Source organism: Ruditapes philippinarum, unplaced genomic scaffold (assembly GCF_026571515.1).
Source record: "Ruditapes philippinarum isolate M1 unplaced genomic scaffold, ASM2657151v2 ctg3185_1_1_1_1, whole genome shotgun sequence".
Taxonomy (NCBI): Eukaryota; Metazoa; Mollusca; class Bivalvia; order Venerida; family Veneridae; genus Ruditapes; species Ruditapes philippinarum.
This window is the reverse complement of record NW_026858894.1, coordinates 91,323-117,133: the sequence shown is the minus strand read 5'-3', so window position 1 is coordinate 117,133 and position 25,811 is coordinate 91,323. Positions and strand designations below refer to the sequence as shown.

General features: G+C 31.1%; 2 protein-coding genes across 2 annotated transcripts; both read left to right on the top strand.

The window, feature by feature from the left end:
- The first annotated feature begins 2,219 nt into the window (after positions 1 to 2,219).
- LOC132754590 (carbohydrate sulfotransferase 15-like) lies at positions 2,220 to 8,370 on the top strand. The gene is made up of 6 exons (XM_060745247.1): positions 2,220 to 3,071; positions 3,299 to 3,410; positions 3,774 to 3,926; positions 5,690 to 5,806; positions 6,745 to 6,901; positions 7,611 to 8,370. The coding sequence occupies exons 1-6, from the start codon at positions 2,790 to 2,792 to the stop codon at positions 7,798 to 7,800; spliced, it is 1,011 nt and encodes a 336-aa protein (XP_060601230.1). The 5' UTR covers positions 2,220 to 2,789; the 3' UTR covers positions 7,801 to 8,370.
- A 6,580-nt stretch (positions 8,371 to 14,950) lies between these two features.
- On the top strand, positions 14,951 to 15,963 carry LOC132754589 (galactoside 2-alpha-L-fucosyltransferase SEC1-like). The gene has a single exon (XM_060745246.1). It carries the CDS (start codon positions 15,014 to 15,016, stop codon positions 15,779 to 15,781), a length of 768 nt encoding a protein of 255 aa, XP_060601229.1. The 5' UTR covers positions 14,951 to 15,013; the 3' UTR covers positions 15,782 to 15,963.
- The last annotated feature ends 9,848 nt before the right edge of the window (positions 15,964 to 25,811 follow it).

The window sequence follows — 25,811 nt, the reverse complement described above, 5'->3', positions numbered from 1 at the left end:
AATTATCATAAGGAGGAACTTACGACCGCTGTTAACATAATGCACTTTGCCAAAAAGTCTATTACTGGTTGCAGTTGCCATAGGTTATATTATTATAATTAAGGAAGTACTGGACACTATGTGGTTTAAATAACTAAAACACATAATAAATTCTAAAATATTTTTATTTTTAACGAGGGTTTTTAATTTTATTAAATTGCTAGGTTTATATAAGTATATAATTAGTCCAAAGTTTCACTCCAGTCCCATCCAAATAAATAAATAAAAAGAGAAGAATGAAATAATAAAAAGTGATAAAATGACACTGATGCATGTTAAAAATTAGTTTGTCTACTTGTTCAAAAAAGTATTAATCTTATTATGTGTACGAAATTCTACCATGGAACCACCGCTCACCCGTTTTTACTTTTTAAGTTTTGATGTCCACAAAAGTGTTTTAAATGTCTTTAAGTATCATTTAAGTACTTACTGCATAGTTAATACGTCAATTGTCAATTATGCGTGATTGTTCTATCTATCTACATATTTTGTAAAATTCTAAGTTTATATTACTTCATATATGCTACAGTATTCAAGCTAGAAGCCAACCTTATCTCAATTATGATGCCTACAGTACCTGGAATCTGGGTCACAAAGTGGCATTTTTGGCTCAGTGGTATGATGCATTGTGACATTTGGTTTGCAGGCCAGGAGTCTGAGTTCAAACCCGTCAGTTGATTGACAGATTGCCACCTTGCGGTTAGCAAAGAGTGTAAAACAAAAGAGTTGTTAATAGAGATGATTGACGTAAACATCGTTCATTTATGTAATATATTCAATACCTGTCAAGAAGACAAATGACTAATTTCGTTATACCTCTGATAAAGTAACACATGTTGTATACATCTTCTGTTTGATAGATGAGCTAGCTTTCGATGAAATTGAATAATTTGACTGTAAAGTTTATAGTTTGGTAGAATACTTAACAGAAGACATCAAGTAAATAGAAATATCATTTCACATACAATTGTCTCATTTATTCTGGTCAAATACATGTGATTTCAAGGTCACAACAAGAAGAAAAATACACAAAAATGTAAATGTCCATAGTATCTCATTTAACCAGTCTTTTTGAAGTAAAGTGTATTTGTAAAGAATCGAAGAAAAATTATATTGAACAATTGGAATAGCTTATGAAATGCAAGTTTTTGAGAAAACTGCGTTGGAATTTTATAAAATTATTCAGCAGATAAACATCACCTACTTTGACTGGCATTTAACTCAGACCGACACCTGTTAGATATCGGCTATGTTCTGTCTTTTTTTAATTTTACCAGAACACTCACCATTTACTCTCGGATGGGCATACTGTCACTTAAACACATGCAGTTTACAGTGAAATTTTTATAATCAGGTGACAACGTTAATAAGATACTAAACTAGTAGATAAAATTTCCAGTTTGTAGTGTTTTTTTGTTGTTGTTGTTTATTTCTTTTTTTGTTGTTATATTAAGGATTTGTTACAATATTACAGTAACTGCTTATTTCCAAACTTTATGTGCTGTACAAAAACAGGCACAATAATTTGTTTCAGCAATCAAACCGAGTAAAGTTAGAAACGTAAAGAACACGCCAATATACTGAACTTATACAGACAATATCAGGCTTTGTAAACAATTGCTCCTTCCAAACACCACTTATCGTACCGGATAAGAAGATGACTTTCTTATCAAAGTGACTAATTAAATAATACAAAATGTCTTTTGCTGTGAGTGAAAACTAAGCAATTGCATATAACTGCGGCTTAATTTAATAATCTTCTAAAGATTTGTATAAACCAAGAACAAAGAGTTGAAAGGTAAAATACAATCTAATATTATATTACTTTTGAAAATGCTTGTTTGCAACGATCCTAAAAACGTTCAATATTAAAAAGTTAATATCAAAATGAAACTAGTAAACTCAAAGGCAATTCATATGGATAAAACAAATACTTGGACGGAAACAAATAACAAAAAGAAAAAAATACAATAATAAATAAATAAATTCCCAAAACAATTGAATAATTTAATGAATGTATAGATGAACTTTTTTTTTCGTCGCGGTTGACGTTTTTTTGCTATTGATTAACATAGTAGGTCCTAAGCACCCGTTCTGTTGTTACGGAATGAGTGATAGATAACATATCGGGCTTTGGCCCCTTGTTCTCGGGAAGATTACTCTGATGTATATGGCTCTTATCAAGGTTGGGTTCATTAACAACGACGATGGGATTAACTTATTGTTTGCAGCTTACTATTACACAAAGGCACTTAGTTCTTTGGACTATTCTCTAGTCAGTATTATTTATTTAAATGCAGAAAACAAACGCCAGTTAGGCATAAAACCTTGATGTACTCTCTTCGTTTGTTGCCCGGTTATGGCAATAAGCGATTTGTTTGCTTCTTTATTTATTCAAAAATGCCTACTGTATTGCGTCTATAAATGGCAGTATAACAACGTGTAAAGTATGCAAGCATGTAAACATGTGAATTGTATTTTCCAATCATGTTTATAACATTTTATTTGAGTTGTGTTCAATGTTAAGTATTTGGAAGTTATATTTGAGATACGCATCAATTATAATCATGTAATTATTGTAGCAAAAACAATGTTCTGTATGTGTTTGTTTATATGTTTCAGGCATTTTCATATTTATAAATAAGAACCGTTTCTATGTAAATTTGGATTCATTCGAAATAAAATTAAACCTCATATTTTAAACATTAATAATTCTAAGTTTTGTTTTTAAGCAAAACAATACAACGAAAATGTTTGTTCATTACAAGTTGAAACGATTAGCGGTTATCATTACAGTGTTTTGTGTCGTAACAATGATATATAGATATGTATACAACAATATAATTAACATAAATGGAAACAGATTACATTCATCAAGATTATTTCTTGGCGGAGATGCAAACATATCTTCTTCGAGCGCAATCACAACGGACAAGAAGATCAGAAAATGGATATGGTATTCAAACTTTAATTTTACTTCAAAGGCATTGCCAGATGTTTCTGCGGATTCTGCATTTGATGCAATGAGTATCGTAAGTATACCCTCAAGAAAGGACCCTTTAAGACCAAGTTACATCAATTTTCAAGTTTCAAATTTTATTAGAAATTATTGTAGATAATTTGTCTTAAATGTCATTAAATATATGTTATCATAAATTAATTATAAAGGAAATACTTGTACACAAGTAACTTACTTAATACTTATCAATCAGGGAAATCCTTGAAAGGTTTAACAAGGTTACTAAGCTAATTGTTTTAGAAACCAATACATTTTGACGAAAGGTTCAAGAATCCGTGCTGGAAGGGCCAAGACAACTTTGAGCTGTTAAACGAAGAGAATGTCTATTGTTTACCTTATTTCTATCTCATAGGTAAGTATTGAATTCAATAGACAACTTCCAAAACCCATTACCTTTACTTTGCACAAAATGGAAACTGTTGATCCTCTTTTAACATTAATATAGTTACTAGCTAAGATTATGTGTTTTATAGTAAAAAACACAAACCGCATAGATTCATATCGTAAATTCTAAGTATCTCTATAACATAATATCACATATCTGAAATTAATGGAATCAGAATATGTTATGACTATATGTGCCGTATCGTTAAAAATCAGTTCCATTAATAACAAGGCATTGTTTTTAACATTTTATGCAATGACGTGTAATTCTATGTTTTGTTTTTTAAATTTATTAATAACAGTATTTACTAATATTAATATAACATCCCAGGTGTCAAGAAAAGTGGTACGACAGATTTATTTAACAAAATTTCAAGACATCCAGATTTCTGTAAACCTTCCTTTTCAAAAGAATGCCAGTGGATTTCTAGCATGCGGTTTAATGCACCAAACTACGTGCCTAAAATGAAGAAAATCGAAAAGGGTAAGTGTGGAGGTTCTATTTGTAACACGAGTGACGTAGTATGCTTTGGGCAGTGCTAGATTGACTTGATGTTTTATTTTAGTTATTGATTCAGAGTAGGGGAAAATCATAACAACGTTCAAAGGTTTAATATACCAGCAATTGCAAGTGGAGTAAATATACAGTACCGATACTTGTGTAATAATACATGTGATTTATAATATGAGAAAATGCAAGTTTCAAAGTTATATTTCTATGTGCGTTCTGATTTTCCTGTATGCCTTTATTTAAAAAAGAAATACTAGATTGTTCTTTGCTTTTTCTTTGCTATGCATTTGAAAGATTTTTTTGCAATAAATATTTTGTAGATTTATCGTATAAATTTCCATATGTTATTGAAACAAAAAGAGGTTTTACAAGCTATTTTTTTTATTCAAGACAAACGTTACAAACAGTTGTTCATCCATCGCAATATAATTGTGTTTTTATACTCATATTTTCTATTTTTGTACCAAATAAAGATATCATAAGTCAATTTATATACTCAAAGGTGATATATAATATATCAAATTGTTGGTCTCTATTTCGCTATATTCAATATTGAAACAAAATTGAACCATTACACCTTGCCAGTGTATGTCGCCTCGTGTTGTACAACGTAGGTTATGTTATGTACATGTCCATGTCATGTCTGTTGTGTTTGTTACTGTATATATCTTGTGAAGTCCTATATCTGTGTCCCTTTTCCTATATATTCCTCCATTCATCCTTTTATCCATTTACTCATAAATTCATACATTTATTAACTAGTATGTACTTAACCACTGGCACGGGCCTCGATCCTAAAGATTCTATTTCCGCACTAAGTACCTTCCCGCATGAGCACTCGTACTGAAGGTTTTCATGCCGCGAGCCAGACTTTATATTGATTGATAATAAATATTTCCTGAGAGCGCGTTTCTGCATTTTTGCAGGTAAATATGAATGACTGTATTGATCTCATAGTTGTTATTCTACATTTTGTCATTCATTATTTTGTGTCATTTGTCATGTTTTTGCATTTGCACTCGTACTGAACGTTTCATGACGCGAACCAGTCTTCACATTGTTTGGAAATAAATATTTTCTTAGAGCGCGTCTATGTATTTTTGGAGCAACTCACAAGCCCAGAACGTATTAGCAGCACCCTTCTCTCATAGTTAGAGTGAATTGCGACAAAAAGCGAACAGGGGACTTTGATAGTATAAGCTCCGAGTCCAATTTCACTTTGTTCTCTATACCCATTAGAAATTCGAGAATGAATTTCAATATAGCGCGGGGGAGTATGTCACGGTTCAGAACTGGGAGAAGATGTGTTAGCGGCCGGATAACTCGTCGGTAGAGCCGCGGTATGGTATTCCGAGGGTCCCGAGTTCGAGTCCCGGTCAGGCTGCACATTTTCCCCCGTACATTGAAAGTCATGGGATCATTCCCGATTGAACATATCTGCGTATGTTTCTTGAATTTAGCAATTACATCAAAATTCATGTTTAAAATTCACCTCAGCAAATTCACAAACTTTGACGCAACTGTTGCAAAAGTGACAGGTTTATGCATTTCATTCTTGGCGGTGATAAGGGTTGTTCTGTCAATCTTAATTTTCTTTTACACTTGTCTAAATGTATAAAACGTTAAAGCTGAAGAGTCAATTTTCAAGGACAAAACTTATTTAAGCTAATGTAAGACAATATCTTTAAAAACTGAAGAAAGAGTTTTACAGAAATCTCTCTGTTTTGTAATTTAAGATATAAAGAGAAAGGGCATTGATGTTAAGAATATTGAATTCTATGTGTCAATGTTTGATTCTGCGGCTTCTTGTATCACAAGGAACAAATCATCAACAGTATTTAATAAAGTAACAGGTAATGCTTTAACCATTCTGTTGATAAAAGTGGCAGTTTGAAATAAAATACTTACAATGCTAAAGATTGATTAGTGATTTGAATAATGGCCAACACAGCAAAACTAAAAATCTTACAGACTCCGTTTGAATCAATTTTGAAGATCGAGCTACTTTTGAATCAAACTTTTCAGTTAGGCTTACATTTTATTTAGTTTCGCCCATTGTTTTCTCCTCGTTTAGGGCACACGCATTATTTTACATGGGGACCATATGCCGCTTTTCATGGAATGGTACTTACGTGTCACATTTAAGGTTCCATGATAACCGCCATATAAACACATCTGCGAATGTTTCAAAATTCAAAATTGTACCAGTTCATTTTAAATGTTGAATTCTGCTTAAGCCGGTGCTAGGGGGCGTGGACGATAGTTTGCACTTGACAGTACCGTCCATAAACAGGTACAATCAAACCGAGCCTGCAACATTTTCAATTTTGCCGTGTTGGGCTTTCTTTAGGGAATCTTACTTTCTCTATTTTACAATTAGAATGACTTCTCTTTTGAGCTGTCCGTATGTACAGCATTGCTTACGATGAAGTTCTGCATAACATATTTATATGAAAGAAGTAGTTCGAGCCAATCGATGTATTGTTTCATGATGCATAAAAAAGGTTGTACTTTACGGGACATATTTGTGAATATCTTTTTACGCTGCACAACAATTGAACAAAATTTATTTTGTAAAAAAAAAGAAAAATATGCCTTCTCATTTCTAACAAATGCATCTGTTTATTGACTACGTCATTTTTTTAAATTAAGAATTATAATTGTATATTAGTTTGAGGTTTACACACATTTCAGGACAAGCGTCATTTTCAAGTCAGTTACTTTGTTTTTATGTTGGAGAAGGGAGAACAAATTAAAGTAACTTAAAATAATGCTTACATTTGAATTTCAGCTGACTCGAGTGTAGCGACATTATATTCACATACAAGTTGGGAGCAGCTTAAAGTTAACATGAATTTAGATGAGCCTCGTTATACCAACTTTCATTTGATAAAGCAGCTGACACCGCAGGCTAAACTTATAATCATATTTAGAGATCCTACCAAAAGGTAATTGGTGCCTTCTGATGATAATATATTGTAGTTTACACAGGAAGATAGCATATATTGAAACTAAAACGAACAAACTACACAGACTCATTTATTTAAAGAAATTAATCATAATTATTTGTTTGTACAAGCTGTTTATTTCATTTAATATGATAAACAGTTTTTACTACAACCAAGAACTTGTTTTTACAATTTAAACTAGGTACAATGATATATAAGATAAAACAGCACATTTAGTAAAAACCATTATTTACACAATTAAACTGTTTCGTTCGGATCAAAAGAAACAATTATAAAGAAGCAATACGAACAGACAAGACGATATTTTTAAAATGATAGATTATAGACTTGGTATTGTTTCATGACACAGCTCACGCCATTTTAGTTAAATTTGCTGTACACAACTATTTCCTAATATGAAATGAATATTTTTAACATGTATGCTATTTGGGCTTATTAAAAGGCTATGAAGTTATATAAGCTTTGGAGACTTATCTAGTTCTTTTTGCGTCACTTTAATAAACGACAGTTATTACTTCCTTTATATGAAATATACAGTGTTTTTTTCTGTGCAATTATCTAAACACGCTGCACAGAATAACAGATTTCTTGTACACAAATCAGTACCGTTTTTATCAGGTACTTAATATTTAGAATCATTTTAACGTATGTTTAATATATACGTCTTATATTGCTTATCTTTTCGTAGACTGTATTCAGACTTCCTTCATAATACAAGAGGGAGGTACAAGAATATGTCACCAGAAATCTTCCACAAACAAGTACAAGTTGTGATAGCTGCATATCAAAATTGTTTTAAAAGTTTTACACAAAGAAGTTGCATTTACAATAATACTATGAGACAAGACCTTTTGGCGGTATCCTTTACATATTCATAATATTTGTTTAAATGATAATTGTTATAAAGCTAAATTCACTCTTAACTGACAAGACAATAATCCTCATCACTACTTTTCCTTTAAAATATGCTTGATACATATTTTTAAAACCGCTTCTTGGGTTTCCTTTAGTGACGTTGAAAATGTGTGTTCTTACCTTATAAATTAATGTCTACATTATATATCATGCAAAATTGAAGTTATTTATTTAGTTCCGCCCATTGTTTTCTCGTTTAGGGCACACGCATGCTTTTACTTGGGGACCATATGCCGCTTTCACTGGAATGGCACTTACGTGTCACATTTAAGGTTCCATGAAAACCGCCATATGAATACATCTGCGGATGTTTCAAAATTCAAAATTGTACCAGTTCATAGTAAATGTTGAATTCTGCTTAAGCCGTTGCTAGGGGGCGTGGACGGTAGTTTGCACTTGACAGTACCGTTCATGAACAGGGTCAATCATACCGAGCCTGCAACATTTTTAATTTTGCCGTGTTGGGCTTTCTTTAGGGGTTCTAATTTTCTCTATTATATCGCCACATCAGCGTTGTTTGTCTCGTATGGAGGCTGCAAAAATCGCCCCGTACATTCATTCATGGATGTTATATTTTCAATCCTTAAAGATCGTTAAGCACAACATTATTGTTGTGCTTGTGGTAATTTAGTTCTTTTCGGCTATTTTCTTTTTGGGATGTTCCAGTATTCCTCACTTGAATACTGTTGAATCACCCTTAGGATATGTGACCTGCTTTTTAAATTTGTTTGTCTTTTGATATCTTATTTGTGATATCCCGGTGCTAAGGGGCGTGGACGGTAATTTGCACTTGACAGAACCGTCCATGAACAGGCTCAATCAAACCGAGCCTGCAACATTTTCAATTTTGCCGTGTTAGACTTTCTTTAAGGGTTCTTATTTTCTCTTTTTTAATATACTTCTAATTAAAACAAATACAAATTTGCAGAAACGTATTGAATTAGCTGTGAGTTTTACAGCTGGGTTTTATGCTGTGTATATGAAGGACTTGATAAATGTGTTTGGACAAGATCAAATAAAACCAATACTGATGACAGATTACGTGACAAAGATGGAACTGACGCTGAGAAGTATTTTCAGCTTTCTTAATTTTAGTAAGGAGCTATAGTTATCATAAAACCATCAGAAATGCTTAATATAATTGATTTGCTATCACATATCTTTTATCAAGGCAGATGCTGTTCCATTATGTAAATAACGGTCTTTAGAGGACCCACATCATTACAATTTTAGTTGAGGCAATCGCTGTTTTCGGTTTTATCTTATCTTTAAGCATAATATAAGACTAAACACTCACAATAGTAATTGTTATCATGTTGATTGCTGAAAAAAAGATACACGTGTTGGCTTAGTTACTTAACGTAAAGTAACTCATGTCTGTTAAAGCATACAATTTTTCACACATTACTGAAAGAAAGCATAATGTGTTGTCTTTTTTCTTTATTTAAGCTGAAGTTGATAATACATTAATGAATACAATTTTAAGCTGGAAAGAGAAAAATGTTTCCAAAACAAACCGAGCTTGGCCGGCTAAACAAGAGACGGATGACTTGCTGTATGAATTTTATAGATCTTTCAACGAAGATATGGCTGCATTAATGGGCGATGCAAGATACAAGTTTCCACAACAAAACTAGCGTTGAAAAACATTGATGCCCTGTACACAAAGACATTGAAACAGACATCTGCGTAGTTGCAAGTTCGTTGATGCTTTAAATTTTGACATGTCTTTGATTCTAGATTGGTCAGATGAGAAAGTTGTAGATGAAAGTAAAGTTAACGGCAAAATATTTTATTTCAATATGGAACATATTTATGTACGAGTATGAGGGAATGCTTCATTTCGAGGTATTCTGTCAAAGTATTAAACTACATTATATGTATTGACATCTTTTATTCAATAGCCGATCTGCTAAAAAATGAAAGTAATAAGATTTGAAAACAAATGTTGTTTCACATAATTATTTATTTTGAAAGCGTTGATAATCATTGCATTTCATTATTTGACAAACTTAATGGTGCCGATGAAACACGATACCTTTGTTGACAAAACAGAAGTTATTTGTAACGAATGCCTATTCAGCTTGGTGGAAAAAAATCTTCCTTTGCATGAATACTTCTTGGAAAGCAATCAAAGTAGACCGTTATTATGTTTAACAGCCATACAACCATCCATTCACATGCACACAAAGTTACGACAATATTATCAAATCTAGATCATTTGAAGCGTCAAAATTACTTATATAAACATTGAAATTATGTTTATACACCATTCTTTTTTCACTTTTTACAGCAATAAATTTAACTTGATCCAAACTTTTCAGTTTATACTGCTTTCTTTCCTAAAAAAAATGTCACATACGTTATAGCACACCTTTTGCCAAGACGTGCTTTAGCTCAACAAAAGTGGAAACAAAATCGCTCGAAACCGCTGAGTGAAACATTATACTGTATATATGCTGAATACAACTTCTTTGACGGAGAGAGTTTTCGAAAAGCTTTACAAGTTTCCTACTCAATCCGTAAATTTATTTTATGTACTTTATTATGTAAATGTATGGATTATAAATAAAATATTGTTTAAACTAACTTCTTTGAATAGTCATTCTTATTTTAAATATGCTCCTGTAAGAAATGTTTCTTTCTTTTTTCTTTCTTTCTTTCTTTCTTTCTTTCTTTCTTTCTTTCTTTCTTTCTTTCTTTCTTTCATTCTTTCTTTCTTTTTTATTATTTATCTATTTATCGAGATATAATTGTTAAACTCGTTGATTTACATGTCTGTGGAAAATATTCAATACGACACTAATGACAAAGTGCAAACTGTTTCAACAATAACAGTTATGTTTGTCATGAAGCCAATCGTTAAAAACAAACTCGAAATTTCGAGTTACTTACTCCAAATTTCGATTTACTAACTCGTAATTCCACATTAAGTCGAAATTTCGACATACTTACTCGCAATTTCGACTTAGTAACTCGTAATTTCGACTACGTTACTCGACATTTTGACATATGAACTCGAAATTCCGACTAAGTTACATTACAAGAATAGCCAACGTTATGAGTTACCAAGAGTTACCAAAAGATAATATAAGATATAGTAGGGAGTGCGGTTGAACGATGGAGATGGTGATGGAGATGGAGAAACGGGTGACTGGACAAACCATTAATTTTAAAAGTTAAACTTAAACTTATCAGTGTGATCACTTTTGACAATGGCATGTACACGCCCATTAATTAACTCGAAATTTCAAAATTTCGAGGTAATAACTCGAGGTAATAACTCGAAATTTCGCGTTAATAAAAAATACACCTGACACTTATGCTCTTCCATAGCTTAATGATAAGAATATAATAATATAATTATTAACGGAACCTATTCAGAGATATGGTCAACTTTTTGCATGCCAATTTTCAAGACGCTACTCGAAACTTCGCAAAGTGTCGCGTTGTACATTAATTAGTAAAGCTGTCAAATAAAGTTTAATCTTAAAACATTTTATAGGTTAGAACCTTAGTTTTAAGACACTTTTGATACACTTATTTGCTTTGGTACAGTATCTCGATTTATGAAAGTAAATATGCAATACAGTTTTGGTCCACCCACCATTGGTCGTTTGCAAGACTTCTTTCCCTGTATTCAGTTCCTGTAATCAGTGGCAATATTGCAATAAAAAAATTGAAAACTGTTTTAGCGACATCAGGAGACTGTTTATTCGTACCTTTTCCCTCATCTGTCGGCGATGATGGGCAATTCATTTTTACCACAAATATCTCCCATTTGGATTTCATAAACCAAATACCTGTAAAAAAATTCATTATGCCGTATAACATAACATTTAAAAAAAATGCTTAGAATGCAGCGATTTACGTGTACGACAGTATTTCAACGATTTGCCCTGATCATCTATTTTATATTTTATATATCGATGAAAACAGCTTAAATGACCAAATCTTGATTTCAGTTGGTTTTTCATCATCTATTATTTTGACACTCGAGTGAAAAATCTTCTTTTGTATTTGTTAATTCTTCAGCTTAAAATATTAATAATGTTAAATATAATTAAGTGTTAAAAGTTACTTAAACGAGTATTCAAACTTTAAAATTACAAAAATTGTAAAAAACATCATTTAAAATGTTCCTTTAGACGTAGAAAGACGTATATAAATGACAAGAGGTATTCAATTGACATATAGGTTTACATACAAGTGAAAAAGGCGAGTTTTCAAGCAAACTACTTCGATCTTCAAAGAGCCCTTCATATTTAACAAATGTTATTACATCTAGTTATTTTCATTGAAACCAATATCTTTAGTGGACTGTACAAATAGCTACGTTCATACTTAGACCTTACACACACTTTTACCTTCTTATCGAGAAGAGCAAAGCAGAACTAGAATTTCAAAGTGTCAATGTTGGGTAAGCAATATACATGTACATTGTTTGTTTAGTTGATTTATTAGTTGGTTTGTTAGTTCTATGCCGATATAAATTGTTGACTTGTTTTATCAAACCGCCTTTCAAGCATAATTTTTCAGTAATTAAACATGTCCTTGCAAGTGCCCGGTCAGTTGTCCTTCACTTATGATTACTTAATCAACTGTGAGGGACATATGTCAATTCGACTCAATGACAAAACACCTTTATGTTGATTTGACACAATATTCTTCTGTTAGTAGAAGTGTACTTTTAAATACGATTTTCACATACACTCACAACTTTCTTATTCAAAAGAGATTTGGAAACACATAAGCATGTTTTGTATACTTTAGTTTTGCTTTTTAAACAGTATTTTTCTCACTTAAATCTCCACAGTTTCTTTAGGCTACTAATTCAAACAGAGAACACACAAACCCAAGAAATGTGTTGCAATCTTAATGAATGTATTAAGTTATTTGAAAAATGGTGTATGGCAATATTAAGAGAATCTGGTTTATCTGGAATACAAAGAATTTACATAGCTACAGACAAACCTTCTATTGAAGAAGAGTATATATTGCTTGTTTCTTTTCTGTTTTTTTTTTATTTCGACTACATTATTTTGCAATAAAGACATTCATTTATTCACGTGATAGCTTCATTTTACAGAGAATACACAAATCTGTGTGTGTGGTAGTATTTGGACATTTCATATTAATAATAACCCTAGATTAAGAATGATATAAATGCCCCTCAAATATTTAGTGACGATTGTGACATATTTTAACATTCACAAACGTGACTTTTATAAACGCTAATAAATACAAATTTTGATTATGTATTTTTAGTAACTAACTACTTCAGAGTTACTTACAATAATAACACAAACGAGTTTATGTTACTTTACAGTGTACAGTCTTCCAATGAATTATGTATAGAAAGGGCCTTCATTAATACAAATTTATTTTAAACACAATTATATGTTTCCATGTTATCATCTTTTTATTAAATTACCGCTTTACATAAAATGAATTATTTTCAAAGAAAGATAATGTGATTAAATCGGTGATTTGTTCATATTTTCTTTTTTGTACCTGTCAACTGACCATTTGCATTTGGATATGCATAATGTACTTTTATATCAATATTTATGAAGCCGTTCGAAACTTACTGACATGTTAATTAGACATGTATAGTAATACAATCTTTTTTTCTTTTCTTTTATATCATAATACATAATAACCAACCATGGGAAACGTTCAAAAGCATATCTTATTAATGTATGTGTATGTTTTTCTATTTAGGTATTCCAGCTACAGCTTTTTGTTCAAACCTGGAAAAAATCAAAGCCATGCCGAACATCCTTCATTTGCGGGAACAATACTTGACGCTTATCTGTTATCATTGTGTGACTATCTTATATGCAACATGTCTTCAGATGTAAATGTCCATTATTACATTTTACAAATATTTCCATTACAAGAACAAATATAATAATATCATACATACATTTACATAGCAATCAAAATGCAGCGACCAAGCCATTATCTTGTTATTTATTACGTCAAACGGTATAATTGTTTCACTATAATTGAAATAATCAATTTCAATAAAATCTAAGGCATTTGAAGATTACATGTTTTTTGAATTTAGTATATTATATTTCAGAAATGCAGACTACCTTATGAACTTAGGCAACCTCGACACATAGATAAATCATTCCTTGTATCATCGTAATTGTAAATTACGAACATGACGAACAAAGATGTTTGTGACGCCTGTACGGAGTAGTGTCGACATATAGGGATCACTTCTCCGTCGTCTGTCTGTCCGTCTGTCTGTCTGTCCGTTTGTCCGTCCGACACAAAACTTGTCCGGACTACACCTCATAACCTACTGGCGCAATTTCATCCAAACTTTACAGGAATGATCAGTACCAAGTCTAGTTGTGCATATTGTCAGCATTTTCCGGTTCAATGATTTTTATCAGAGTTATGGCCCTTCAATAATTTTTATTTTTAAAGTTTGTCCGGACTACTTCTCTTATACCACTAGTGCAATTTCAATGAAACTTTACAAATTTGATTTGTAGCTCAAGTCCTTGCGCATATTGCACGGGTTTTTCGGTTGAATGATTTTTGGCTGAGTTATGGCTCTTTGATAAACAGGTGTTTTTTTCTGTGTGTTGCCAGATACACAAAAGCTTGTCCGGACTACTCCTCATAAACTACTGGTGCAATTTTATCCAAACTTTACAGGAATGATCAGTACCAAGTCTAGTTGTGCACTGTCCGTCTGTCTGTCCGTCTGTCACAAAACTTGTCCCAACATGAAATTGGCCATCATGACGCAACACATGTGATCAGTGATCGCTCTTGTTTTAAAAAAGTTATTAACAACATATTTTAGATTTCTATAAAACATTTTTCTACTAAAATGCAAAAAGCATTTATATTTCTTGTTAAAGGTAAAGCATTAATTTGAATCTGTATCGTTTAATGAGTTAATAGTCAACATGTTCTTTAATCCGCCCAAGATATCCAGTGATCTTGATAATAAAAAAGATAATCGATTTCTTAAAGAGTTTGTGTCAAGTGTAACACATTTAGTGTCTAAATGAAAGATCTTTACAAAATAATTGTAATGACAACAATGTGCGAAATATTAAGTGTTTTTTACTTTCGTCACGGAACTTTCCTCAGGAAATCTTGTTTAATAAGAGCCATTGCAACCAATTTGTAACACTAGAACAATACATGGGACGTACAGGAAACCAGATGTTTGAAATAGCTTCTCTGCTTGGGATAGCATTGATTTATGATATTATACCAATCATTCCTTCCAATACACTATTGAAAAGGTTTTTTAATTTACCAAATATCGCAGACAGGAAAAAATATGGAATACAAAATAAGGTTGTGCATCGATGTTCTAGACCTGCAAAAATATGCAGCATATCTAAGGAATTCGCGTCAGGGAAAAAAATATCTTTGTTTGGTTATTTCCAGTCCTGGAAATATTTTGAAACTGCTAGTAGTTTGATAAGAAACATATTCAAATTTAAACAAAGGCATGTATATAATGCCAACACTTTTCTCTCAAATGTTTCATTGAATGGTTTTGAGCGAGTTTGTTTTCATGTCCGCCGAGGGGATTTTATAAAAAAGGCACGACTTGACAAAGGATATGCCATACCAGATGTGGCTTTTTTTGAGAAAGCAAGGCAGTTTTATCTTAATAAATTTCATCGAGTTCAATTTATTGTTGTAAGTAATGAAAAGGAATGGTGTATGAAAAATATATTTAATGTTCATGTCAGTAATTTTTCAGACCCTGCAGATGATCTCGCTTTGTTATCGTTGTGTGATCATGTTGTCGTAACTCTGGGCACATTTGGATGGTGGGGTGCATGGCTTTCAGGAGGAATTACTGTTTATTTTGATTTCTTTCCACAAAATGGAAGTATGTTAGCACTAGGAACAAAGGAAGACTATTATCCACCAAGCTGGATAGGCATCCGATAGAAATATCATTTGTTTATGACGCCAAGTATTTCAGTTTTCATCCGCAAATATTTTCTTTTTTTCCTTTTTTTTATTCCTTCACTAGAAATTACGATTTTGATCCATTCTCACCAAATATATAACCATATTGAAGAACGCATTTTGCAAATTGCAAGTTTAATTATTGAATTGTATTGATAAACTAATTATTAATGGCTTCATTGAATTGAATTGTTTTTCTGCGATAAGCTAGACTATGGGGAGAATACTTTTTTTCATTTATTTCATATTTGAAAAAAACATATAAATACAATCATTCACATTTACATATAACATTTGTAACTAAATATAGAAACATATCTATCTCAATTAAATCCATATTCATGAACCATACATTCACTTGTTACAACCAAGAAGCAGACATCACAAACTCAAAAGCAAACAAACAAACGGAACAAAAGAACTTAACATTTTCAATTTTGAACAAATGAGATACGACAAAAAATCAACAAAGAAAAAATAACATAAAAATACTTTCAAAAAATAAAAGAAAGACAAAAACTTACACGCTTACATTCAAAAACTCACACACACACACACACGCACACACACGCACACGCACACACATCAACGCACGCACAAACACACACACCAACACACAAACACACGCACACGCACACACACAGAGACACACAGGCACACACAGAGAGAAGAGACAAGTGAATCAGTTTCATTTTATTTAACACGTTTTATGGTTTAATTTACATAACATTATTGTTTTTGTCATCAGAAATTATTTGTAAGCGTTAGATAGTTTGCACCATGTTTGGTTGTACGATTCAATTTTATCGTTTGGCAATGCAATTGCTTCTTCTATTTGTATCTTTAATAGCAAACAGTTTTTAAAAATATCAAAAGTTAGCTTACTTTTTTGATATTTCATTTTTGAAATGTAATGTTTCATTAGTATAATGATATGATTTACAACATTACTATTTTTATACTGGTTGTAAGCTCTCCAAAAAAAACACTGTTTCTTTACTGTTTGAAAATGAAGATTAACTGACAACAGAAAAGAATGTAAATTTGCCCATAAATTTTGCACACTATTACATTCCCTCCCAAAATATATGATGAAGTGTTTCTAAACTACTGCAGCAAAAATCACACAAATTCGAATTGCTCTTCATTTTTATTTTTACCTTCTTATCATTTTCAAGTTGGATAATATATAAAAGTTTATTTATTGTTTTGGATTTTTTAATATTATTGAGAAGCGTATCTTGTTCTTCCATATAAGTTGTGTTATTTTTTAGTTTCTCAAGGTATTGTTTTGGTATATTGTTTATTAGCATAAAGTATCTTAAATAATCGGCATTTTCTATTCCGTAAATGCTTTTAAATTCCTCATATTTATAATAAGCTTTTCTCCTATAATCATAAAGATGCTCTGTATAATGTATGCCTTTATCATGCCATGTTTTATAATAAACCTGTTTGTTGTCAATTTTAATGCTAGAATTATTCCATACTATGTTTTTAACATTTTTTTTAAAATTGTGCTCATGTTGAATGTGAAATCAACACGAAAGAACATCATTCATGAACGAATAATGCGGTTATAAATTATTGATATCCTCTTTTGAAAGATAACATTGGAAGATAAAATCATTTCCGTATTGCTTTATCTTACGTGTTGTAAAAAGTTCCATGAACCCTCATTTTCTTTGTTTATATACCCTTTTACCTAGCTTGCTTTTAGTGCATTAAGATAATAAGTAATGTCTATCATTTTTAGCCAACCATTCTTGATGTTAAATTTCAAAGTTTTGCGTTTGATTTTTTCTGATTTTTCATGCCCATAGAAAATGAAACATCGTTCTAGTTATTTCTTTCATCTTATGGATGGGTTTGCTAATAATGAAAAGGGGTATATTAATTTTGGCAATGCAAAAGTTTTTATCACTATTACTGTCCATCATAGTGAACTTTCTGTGTTGCCACTACTTTAAGCAATTGAAAAAATCTTGAAGTTTAGGTTCTAGATTTATGTTTGTATTTTTCTTGTAACCTGTCGAAAATAAAAAACCTTAAGGTTTTGCTGAATCAGATGTCCACTTGAATTTTCTATTTTTATAATATTCTATGTTACTATTTTCAAATGACCCGACTCGTAATATTGTTGATTTTTTGGAATTAAGGTTGAAACCACAAATTTTACTAAATTCTGTTATCACATAGACAAGTTTTTCGAAAGACTTAACTGAACCACTGTTTACGAAATTTTCATAATCTGCAAAGAAGAATTGTTTTATTTCTTTGTGCTCGACTTTAATTCCTTTTATTTCACTATCTTTTTTCTATGTAATTTGATAAAATTTCTATACATACAATAGATAATGATGATGATAAAGGGCATCCTTGCCGAACACCCTTTTATATAGTAAAAGGTTCTGGGAAATGACCGTTATAAACAATAATACTTGAAGTATCAGTGTTAAAAAGTTTGACCCATTGCATAAAATCTTTACCAAAATTGAGGAGAATACTTAGCATTTTCAAAATAATTGAAAATCTTATGCAATGTTGTTACCCATTATACATGAACACGGAAGTAAATAGTTGTTTTGGCCGAATTTATAATTTATTACTTTAACAAAAAGTGATAAAAAACCTTGGAATTACCCCTAAATCGCAAAATTTTGGTGAAAAAAATTTTGTTTTGTGGCATTCTTTAATTGTTCTATTAAACTGGTACAGAAATAATATAAATCTAGACAGTATTTACTTATATAAGTTCATAGTGGTTTGATGTTAAGGTTTATTCAATTGTTTACATAATAAAATTGCATCCCTTTTACGTCAACAAAACGGACATGATTCCTTTAACGGGGCAATATTTTATTTGGTGGAAAACCATAGATGGCAAGAAGAATTAACATTAGTTAAAGCATCATTACGTTAATAGTGATCTAGGTTGAACGAAACTTAATATCAAACCTGATAAATTTACATAAAGGTTGAACTGAATATTTTGAAGTGTAAGTACGTAAAATCGTCGGCATTTTCCGGTTCAATAATTTTTGTCAAAGTAGAGGCCCCTAAGTTTTTTACTTTTGTTTTTTTCTTAGTTTGGCCTGATTACTTCTTTCAAACTTTCAATGGAAATTAAATGAAACTTTACAAGATTGAGAAGTACCTTAAGATGTTGCGCATATTAAATGGGTTTTCCGGTTAGAAGAATTTGATCATTTTATAAAGGGGTATATTTAGGTTATATTTGTATATCAGGTGTCGAACGCTCTTTAGCCAAAAGGAATACATGTGTTTGAGGATTAATAAAGTATAGGAATTATTTTCAACAGTGTTTGAGATATTTAATTTAGTGCTCATTAGATATTTCCAGGATCAAATCACAGATTTTGTAGAATATATTTCTGACTTTTCTTTCTTGTTACGCTTGGCTCGTAGCATTTGCTTCATTAACACATTGATGATAGTTCTTTAAAATATTGTATAATTCATGACATTCTATGAAAATAACCTGTGCATCATATGTAACAACCTTATATAAAATATGTTTATGGCATCTATCTCTTCTACGACATTGTTTGATCTAGCAAGTATGCATTTTTATTGTAAATTTCAGTATTATTGGCAGGATATCTAAAATAATAAATAATAAAGACCAGGTTCAATGAAACCAAATCCGCACTTGTCACTTATCTAATTTGTACAAATCCTTGCATTACCAACAAGCTATGAATTATACGTTTGATAATTTTCAACGATCTGTTATCATTCAAATTGAAAAATATGAATTGTTAAAACTGCATTCATACAAAATTAAAATAACCGTTAACAATAGGATTTCCGTTTACATGGCTATGTACTTTTTTAACTGATTTATTGCCAAGGTTGCCAAACTCCTCCATGCAAAGCCGGGTCAGCATTTTTATCAATGTTCGGAAATTTAGATGGAATCATTCCTTTTGCGTAAATCTCTAGTCTTTGCAGCATTTTCTCCACTATATTTGGAAATTGTTCAAACACATTGTCTTCTTCTAGTGGATCGTTTTCGATATTATACAAGGAAACGTTTGACGTAGAGACACTGATACCCTTTAAACCTAAAGTCAAAAATATAATCATTTTCATTTTATGTCTTTCAGTTTTGTATTTTTACAGATTGCTGTTAATGCAAGCACGAACATAAATAGTAGATATTCTACTTATCGTCAAACCAATACATCAAAATTGTTGTGTTAGCATTTAATGCTCTTTTGGTTAGGAGAACTGTTCGAAATTGTCGCTAACAAAATGTATTCAAGCTAAACTGAAACAATCTGTCTTGATTTCAATATTCACTTTTCTGATAGTGACCATAATGGTCATGATGTCGACGACGATTTTTTATAAGATAAAGAAAAAAAAATTAATTATGATAATTATTAGGGAGGGGTGGTGCTTCCTAAAAATATGGTTATTATCCGAAATATTATGATGTACAGACAAAAATGCACAATCTTTTGGTACAGTATATAAATGTGTTTTTAACGAAAGTTACAAAAAGATCATACTTAATAAAATAAGAATATTACTCAATCAAATCATCATCATCTTTCTGAGAAGACCTACGCATAGGATCATTAAAGACAAACAATAAATAAAATATAGAAAATTAATGATCTTGTTATAGAACACTCTTTGTAAAACCTTTTATAAGAGGCTGTTAAGAAATGAAAAATAAGAATATACAGGTTTTACGATTCAAACAGTGTATTTTAATAGCTATTTGAAAGCTTAAAATCGTTAATTTGTAGAAGCCTATGAAGCCTGGTGTGTGCTGCGGGATTTTAGCAATATAAAAGGCTTTTCCAAATATATATACAGTTACTTATGTTTTCTATAAAGCTATGTTAGAAGCGTTAAATTTGTTTTTATTTTCATAATAAAAAGTTATTGCCAGTGCCATATAATCATATATTAGTGTTTTACTGACATACAACAATATTTCCCAAATGATTTACTATTTGTTTTTTTAATCTTAATTTATATCTTTTATTTTTTTAATTATTTATTGACGAGACTCATATATATGAAGATTGACCTTCACATCAAATAAAATTACATGTACCTGTTTGTCCTATTATAATTTTCCACGCACCCGTTCCCAAGGAAAATCTCCTTCTCTGATGAGTTGTATCATCAATATTATGAACTTCAAGAATTTCTGTTCTCGCACAAGGGGTTCCGTATCTTTAAATATACTTTCAATGATAATATTACACTTTTAAATATTTGTATGCATTCATATCAAGGTTTCATTGAAATGACCATTATTAAAAATAGAAATATTAAAGCAGTTAGTTTATCATGAAAAGTTTGTTTAACCATATATATTTATGTTTATAATCAATAGTATCATAGATAATAGATTATTCAAACATTTTGTAACGTGATGAGCATGAAACATGAAATACGAAATACTTGCTTATCTTGACAAGATGCAGTTGTTACGGAGCTGTGATTTATTTTTTTGGCAAATAACGTTTTCCACAATTAATACGTACCATGAACGCTACATGAGTCGAAAACGTAGATGTCCCTTAGGTACGATACGAAATTAATGCACGTTTAAAAGCCTACGAATAGTGACAAAACGCTTATTTGGCAGTTTCAGATCAAATAAACTAAGCATCAAAGTCAGAACTGAAAATATCCACTTGTTTCTTTATACAAATGATAGTCGTAGCCTGCAACTTAACAAATCCGTAAACAAGGTGGACACTTGTCTTGAAAATGATATAAATAATGTAAAGTTATAGGTGTATCTGTTTTTTTATGTTATGCCACGAATATTTTCTGTGCTAACCATTACATTGAGCGTACGCAAATGAACAATGGCAACCTAACGGTTATGAACATTTATGATACTTAAGTTTATAAAAAGGATTTTGAAATATATTAACTTACTTCAGACATGCCCATTGGTCTATTCCGTCTATTTTGTCAAATTCGGTTGCATTAGCGCCGGCAAGATTTATTATGGTGGGAAACCAGTCTGTTACGTGCATTAGTTCTTTTGATTTGTAACCCAACTCTCTAAAGCCAAGAAGAGGACTATGAAAAAAACCCACCGCAAGAATACCACCTTCCCAAAAGGTGCTTTTCTTCCCTTTAAGCGGCCAGTTGCTTCCTCCAACTTTTGGATTACCACCATTATCTAGTCAGCAGATTTAAAATAATTGCAAGCAATAGAATTTTAAATTGTTTTACACCATTGTTGTATTACTTGAGCAGGTTGGTGTTAAGAAATATATATTAACATCACTTTGTTCTGAATACATGTATTCTTATTCACGGCCCCACGCTCAAACTATAAAGGTAAGGAATTGCCTCTGGACTGTCCGTTTTTGCATGTGCATGACAGTAACATAGTAATTAAAGCAATTCATATTCGAGATCAGCTATTGTTTTTATGACAGGCTCCGATTTAATCGCAAAATAGTAACATTGTTTGTAGTCTGAAACATATCTACTTTGAAAGATGTCAATTTAAGGAAATACATTCATTTTATAATTAAAATTTAATCAACAATGCTAATGAATTATATTTTTCTTGTACAGATTAATTAACTAAATACTGTAAAATACTTATTATTCGCGAGAAATTTATTTTCGCTAATATTCGCAAGTTTTCTAAGACGCGAATTCATATTTCTCGCGAATATTTCACTTTGTCTATACAATTGTCCGAAAATGAGCACTATCCGAAAATGCGTACACCTACATGGACATATATCTGCGGGAAAGTATCGAAACCAGTTCTAGTTACATCATGTAGCTATTCAAGTGTTGCAGCATATACATATCGTACAGATTACTAGTATGAAATATTTACCTGTAACAATTTGGTATTATTGAGGAATTGGAAAAAAAACTTCTTCGCTGCATATTACCTGTGTCAAGGAAGGTAAATGTGACTTGCACTAGAATTAAGTATAAACAAATTAATGCGTCTCACAAAAGTTTAATGGTATTCTAATTAATGTGAAAATCTGTCCAACTTAATGGATTAATTAAATTTCCAACACAATTTATCAAGGTCAATGTCTATTGAACAATACCGGCCTGCACCCACCCACGCTTGATCATCTCATTCTCATCTCATTGGTACAAATACTTTAGCACCTGCGAGTTGTTTGTAACATTTCTATTTATTGTATCCTATTGTATTGTACTACAGTTTAAGCCGGAGGGTAAACATAATCGTTTACTACAGGTTAGGCAAATTACAGTACCGTTTAATTGATTTTCGTCTGCTTGCCTTTGAATGGCTAATCAGTGAAACTTTAACACTTTGACAAACACAGTGAACACATATCAAATAATTATCAAACTTTATTGACATATTTTTAGACAGACGGTTTCACTTAACAAGAAAATTAGCAAGCTATCAGAAAAATCGATACAGATATAAATACATTCGTCGCACAATAAACAACGCAAAGTTAGTGAACGGACGGGACAAAAAATATCTGAATGACATCGGGTTTCCGGTTTCACATTTTTCGGGAAGTTGAGAATTCATGTTGACGCGAAATAATTATATTGCACATTTTGCCTCAAATTCGCGAAATAAGGTTCTCGCGAAAGATAAGTGTTTTACAGTACATGTACTGAAAATGATTACAGTATTTTTCCAGTTACCACGTTGTTGTACCAATTTAACAATGTTTCCTATTTCTTCATCCATACAAGATACCATTCCTAAATGATTATATTTGATAATTATTTGTTGATATTATGCTATAATTACGGCAGTCACAAGAATATTCTTTAAGTTATATGTGTGTAGACGTTGAATGCCAGATTTGTGGCAATTGCACTGTTTCATTTTGCTTTTGCACATTTTGTGCTTATTTTCGCGAACATGTATGGTCATACTCGCTTTAATTATCTTGTATAGGGGCATTGATTCATTTAATTTAAATGATTTTAGACGTTAAAGCAAGAGAAATACACCCTAGCCATTCAATCATGAATCAGTTGTGATCATTTCACATATTTATTTGTATTTTGAAAAACACCTGTTCACCGTCACTTCTGCGATCGTCTTAAAGATGTAACTCGTATCTCGGATCCTGGTATCTCGAATCGATAATTGTTATTTTACGTATCGAAAAATTATAAAACATATTTTCATGAGAGATTAAGTGGCTTTCTTGATTTGTATCTGATATCTACATTGATAAAGTACATTTATGATAATATGTGGGAAACTAAACACATTCTAAATTAAATTTATGATTTAACTGCTACATTCCATTTTATTTCTTAAACTATATATGGTTAAAGATAAATGTTATTCCAAAGACGATTTGCCACATTTCTTAGTTTGATTGAAAAGGGTTATTTTAACCTGTTCAAATCTTCAATATTAGAATACCAATTTAAAAATCTTTCAGGTACTTGGAGTGGCGCGTGCACGGCTTGAAACGATAAATATACAAACAGGGGCTGAAATAATAAGACAGAAGACAGAAAACATATGTTTTCTTCAGAATATATCTATTGAAAGTTCTATATATATCCATTAATAGTTCTAAATGATTCAATATTATCAATCAATAATATCAATCAATTTCCAGAATCAATATCAATTAATAGAATAAATGGCAACGATATAGACAATATTTGATGTAACGTTATGACATAGTGTGTATAACTTTGTTTTCTTTACATTTCATATGAATATTACCTTGAATGTTGTATATCTTTTCTGTTATCTGTTTATTTCTGCAGGAAAGATAAAATCATAAGCATTCCTTAAAATGTATCAAACTATTGAAAGATATAATGATTATTACTGTACTGTAAAACGACGACAGGTTTATTTTACCCCGTTTAATTCACTGTTTATGGATGTATAAAAGTATACATGGATTCCTTTAAGATAAAACAATTACTATCTTAAAAAAGAAATCATTTTAAAAAGATCCATTAAATATGTTTATATGTATATGCTACACCATTATATATATGATATTTTGTTGACATTTCCCCACGTCCTTAACTAAACGAATACAAATGCATGAAAACGTTACGTGTTTAATATAATGTTTTTGTTTACTGTCTTTTCTCTTAAGAATATTAATATATAATATAAAGGTATGCATAACACATTGTCAGCAACTTTATTATTTTTATAGTTTTATTATTTTAAAAAAAAAAGAACAACAACATTTGAAAGTATGCAATGCGAATTATTTTGTCAAATGGTTTCTCTGCACTAGAAGAAGCATACAAAATTCATACAATGAGGTTTACAAATACAAAAGTGCCTAGTAATTATATACTGTGACCAATTTTCTAGAATTTGAGTAATTTTCCTATAGTTGATACATCACAACTATGCTAAAATGGGTTTTTTGTTTAGTCAAAGATGGCCGCAAAGACGTTATGTGGACGCTGCAGCATACACCTATTCAGGATACTTACTGATTTCACAGCTCTTTTTCATATGAATTTAGCTTTTTCCATTTAACATATCAATATATATTTAATATACTAGCGGAACGTAAACTTCAGAAGATTTTCTGGTATAACAAACATGACGTTAAAAGAATGGCTTCGCATTGTCTTATTTTTATTTATATACAGTATTTTGTTGTTTTACTTTTAATGTCATGCATTTTGCTACATTGCAGCCGACAATTGACATTCTTAAAATAGACATTGAAAGATTGGAATTTGATGCACTCCCTGATTGATTTGATAAAGACAGGAAGACTACGTAATGTGAAAACTCTGTTTTGAAATAGACTTTGGATTTAGCTTCAAGTATCAAACAACGAATGGACACATTAAATCCGTTTTACTAAAAATGAGTGGGGAATGTTCCCATAAATGGTAAAATAAAACTTTTTAAGCAGTTATTCAATGATAGGTTTCAAATACACGTAATAAGAAATGAACCATTGATTTAGGGGAAATACGAATCGAAAACCAGGCTATTATCTACGAGTGTTGTAAACAAAATCAGAAA